The sequence below is a fragment of the Varanus komodoensis genome, unplaced genomic scaffold (assembly GCF_004798865.1).
Source record: "Varanus komodoensis strain SLA01 unplaced genomic scaffold, ASM479886v1 scaffold1394, whole genome shotgun sequence".
NCBI lineage: Eukaryota > Metazoa > Chordata > Lepidosauria > Squamata > Varanidae > Varanus > Varanus komodoensis.
Window position 1 is genome coordinate 1 of NW_025335405.1, and position 4,242 is coordinate 4,242.

The 4,242-nt window shown below is 48.3% G+C and overlaps 1 gene segment (V, D, J or C); it reads right to left on the reverse strand.

Annotated features, from left to right (window-relative positions):
• Positions 1–3,797: 3,797 nt before the first annotated feature.
• Positions 3,798–4,242, reverse strand: part of LOC123019805 — a 3,629-nt gene continuing 3,184 nt past the window's right edge. The window contains 1 exon segment of the V gene segment in view: positions 3,798–4,141. Coding sequence covers positions 3,798–4,141 — 344 coding nt within the window.

Genomic DNA, 4,242 nt, shown 5'->3' on the forward strand with positions numbered 1-4,242 from the left:
TTGCAGCATCGGACTCTCCTTTCACCACCAGCTACATCAGCAACTGAATGTCCTTTTGGCTTTGACCCAGTTGCTTCATTCTTTCTGGCGCTACTAGTACTAGCCCTCTGCTCTTCCCCAGTAGCATATTGGACACCTTCCGACCTGAGGGGCTCATCTTCCGGCGTCATATCTTTTTGCCTTTTGGTACTGTCCATGGGGTTTTCATGGCAAAGATACTGGAATGGGTTGCCATTTCCTTCTCCAGTGGTCATTACTCCCTAGCTATAGAATGCTCAGCTTCAGTTCAAAAACTGTATCATGTGTGATTATAGATTATTATTCGATGATGATGAAGATGATGATGATGATAATCATTTTCATTTCTATACTGCCCCACAGCTGAAGCTTTTTGTTGGTTTCACTGATTCCCCAACAACATCCCCTTCCTGCAGACATCGTTCTGGAATTCTTACACTGGGAGAAAAGGGTTTGCCTTGATGCCAAAGGCTGTCTTGTCTTGTCTTGTCTTGTCTTGTCTTGTCTTGTCTTGTCTTGCTTTCCCCTTTCCTTTTCTCCATAATGCATGGTTTCGATTTTATATTGTTACACTTAATAAAAAAGAAATACACAAAACAAAAAGCAACTCTACTGTGGGCAAAGAAGACGCCCGTTTTATGTTGTACCTTTCTGCAGGAAGCCCGTCGGGAAATGTTTTCCCAGGCTGAGTTGGTATGCAGTCTTCCTTCAAGCTGATCAAGCCATTGCAAGTCATGTCATGGCTTGGCCTGCTGCTCCCTCTAGTGTCTCTGGATGAAACTGAATGCCATCCCATCTTTTCCAGCCATGCATCACTTTCATCAGGCCTTTTCCTGCTCTGGAGAAGCCTGAAGAGGGCAGCAGAACCAAAGCAATGTGAGAAGCAGCAGCAAGCCCTTCCAGTTTTTACCTGCGAATAAAGCTGGGGATCCGGAAGGCACCTGTTCACCAGCAGAGGTCAGATGGCCACTTACTGCCCGCAATGGCAACAGGAAGGAATCAGCTGCAGTCTGTAGCTAAGGCAGAAGGAGCAGAGCTGGCACTTTGCCGAAGTCTGCCTTTCAGTGGCTTCCATCATTTTGTCTCTTGCTGGAACTGTTTCATAGTTTGCTTTTGTGTTGCAAAGGGGCTGTGTTTGTTCAATTATACACCTCTCCATGGCTGTGCAGCATCCCTGACTGCCTGCACTTCCAGATCTGAAAAAGCCCAAGGGGAGGAATCACTTCACGTTGTCTTCTTCTGGGCTTTCATGGATGTGTGGGAAGCCCTGGAGGCTGCAGAATGGAAGAAACTTGATTGCACAAGGAAAGGCAGGGAACTCACTGAAATTTTACTGCAAGTATCCTACAGAATCCATCAGGATTAATGGGTGACAAACCAACCAACCAACTCCTTGGTCACCTCATTGGGAAGATAAACATCACAGGAATTAATCACTCAAAACCCATTCATGAACATTTCCCTGAACTTGTCTTCATCATTGAACTTCATTTTGAAAGCAAATGCTGTTCAGTCAAATGGAAAGGCAATGGCAGAAAAGGGTGGAAGGCGTCTTTGGCACAGCTTCAGCACTGAAGCAGAGAATGGACTGCAGCTCCTCTCAGGCCAAAGAGCATGGCAATAGTCACCGATGGTGCATGTCCAAGCCCAAAAATTTGTGGAGGACACAAGGATGGAGAAGGCCTCGAAGATCTTTAAGTTTCCTGCCAGTTCTGTGATTCGGAGCACGGAAAAGACACAGGAAGTGCACTCTGGATTTGGTGTGACCATCCTCTGTAACATAAACTTTCACTCTGTGAAGTCATCACCACAGAGTAGATCAGAGGCAAGAAAATGACTAGAAACCCAACAGCCACAGGAAAGATTCTCAGCTGAATGTGAATCAACCATGATTCCTCTTTTGCGAAAACAAAACTCTGCAGAAAGGATGCTCAGTTTTCAGATGCCACTAGAGAGACTTGATTTTGCTGGCATGGGGTTTTTGTCTCACTTCCCTGTCTGTCCTGTGCCACACCTGGCAGTAATAGTTGGCCTCGGCCTCTGCTTGGGCCCCCGTGATGGTGAGTGTGGCTGTGTTGCCAGGATTGGTGCTGGAGAATCAGTCAGGGATGCCGGCTGGCCTGCTGTCATCAGCATATATAATGAGTACAGGCGCCTGGTCTGGTTTCTGCTGGTACCACTGCACGCTGTGGTCCTCAATGCTGTTCCCCGAACAAGAGATTTGGGCTTTTTGTTCCAAAGGGACAGACACAAATGGAGGCTGGGTCAGCACATACGTACCAGTAGCTCCTGCAAACGAAGAGAAAATAATTTCTTAGAATCAATTGCAGTTCTAGTTAATGAAATAATTAGAAGGTCCAATTCCCTTTGGGGCACACCCCAGTGCAATAAGTGAGGAGCATGAGAAAGAGAGGGACCCAGAGCATGGTGGGAATCCAGATGTGTTCTCCTTCTAAGACACAGACGTTTCTGGTTCCAACCTCTGCTTGTCTCTTAAAGCACAACAATTTGGTGGTCCAGCCCCGTATGCAAACTGGCTCCTCTCAAAAGGGATGGCTTCTTCCTTGTTTCTCTACCCGTTGTTGTCATGAATGCAATGGGGAGGTTTCTTTCTTCCTGGTAGAGCAAGCAACCATGTCAAAGGAAGCTGCCCTCCTTCTGGTGCATGGGGCCAGGTACCTTCTCATCTCCTGCCTGGTGGCTGTGATCCTAGTGGGAGCTCACTCATCTCCACTGCAAAGCATAATCTTGCCCAGGTCTGGGTGGGATATGGAGGGTTTGCGGTCCATTGAAGACTGAGAGGCAAAGCCACGGCATGTGATTTGGAAGGCTATGGCTGACAGCCCACTCACATCTGGCCACGTTTCAGAAGGTTCATGTGTGTGTGTGAAAATATTGGTAGCATTTTGGTGGTGGGGAGAGCAGACTGAGTCTGGCAAGAGATGGCAGTTAGGGCAACTGATGGTAAAGAGTCCCTTTTAATGCATGATTTCGCCTGGGCTGGTTGGGGAAGGAAGAGTATTTTGCTGCCATCTTTGATTGCAATACCCACAGGAGAGGAGCTTTTCTAGATAGCTTGGAGCTGCCATTCTCCCCACCTTCAGAACTCCTCTGAAATGAGTGGCATAGCTGCAGTGCGGATTGTGAGAACAATTCGGGGTTTTCTCGATCTCTCCCTCTCCCTCTCCCCTCCCTCCCTCCCTTCCTCTTTTCACATCCATTGTTTCAGAATGAAGCATGGCACAGAAAAAAGCACCAGAAGGTAGAAAAAGGGTGGAGAATGTCCAACTTGCAGAGTGTTTTTGTGAGATGACCTCGGATTCCACAGGCAGATGGTGCTGCAGCAGCAGGGGAAAAGTTCAAGGCTATGCGAGTCAAAATACCTCCCAGACCAGCATGCTATAACTTCAAGCTCTTCCAGGAAAGCCACTTCTCTTAGAATGGGGAAGGGAACTGGAAGAGAGCTGGAGAACTGCACCCAATCCCAGCAGTGCTGGAGTAACTCCATGTAACACCAGAGATGGATTCAAACAGCCTCTGGTGGTCCACAAGTTCCTCACTCCTGGGAGGAGGCAGCTTCTGCAATTCTTTGCTGATGGGCATTTCTTTCTGGTTTTCTGAGGCTGCTGCTCCGTTGGAGCTGGAGGTGCGGCAAACGTCCACTTTGTGCATACTTTGGACGAAGAGTCATCTTCAGATGTGAGAGATCTATATACTATATGCAAAGGTCTTTGAGAGCATGTGGCTGTGAAAAGGAAAGGGGTTTTTGTCTCACTTCTCTATGAGAAAGCATCACTGTGGAAAGCACTGCTGTGCCAGACAGCACAGTAATAATCAGCCTCGTCTTCTGCCAGGACTCCCGAGATGGTCAAGTACCCAGTGTTCTTGGAGTTGTCCTTGGAGCCAGAGAACCAAGCAGGGACCCCCGAGCCTTGGTGCTTGTTGGAGTCTGAGTAATACCACAAGAGGTAACGTGGGGCACTGCCAGGCTTCTGCTGGTACCAAGCTACATACTTGTCACTGATGCTGGAAACGCTGCTCATGGCACAGGAGATTCTCACTGTGCTCCCTGGTGCTGCTGCGAGGGACGCCGGTTGGGTCAGCACAGCCTCTGCGTTTGCACCTGGAAAGAAATATGGAAGACACTGTCATGCTCCACTCACCACGTAGATCCCTCTGGCAGTCCTTTTACCTTGTGCATGGTGAGCTCTCACCTGCGCACAA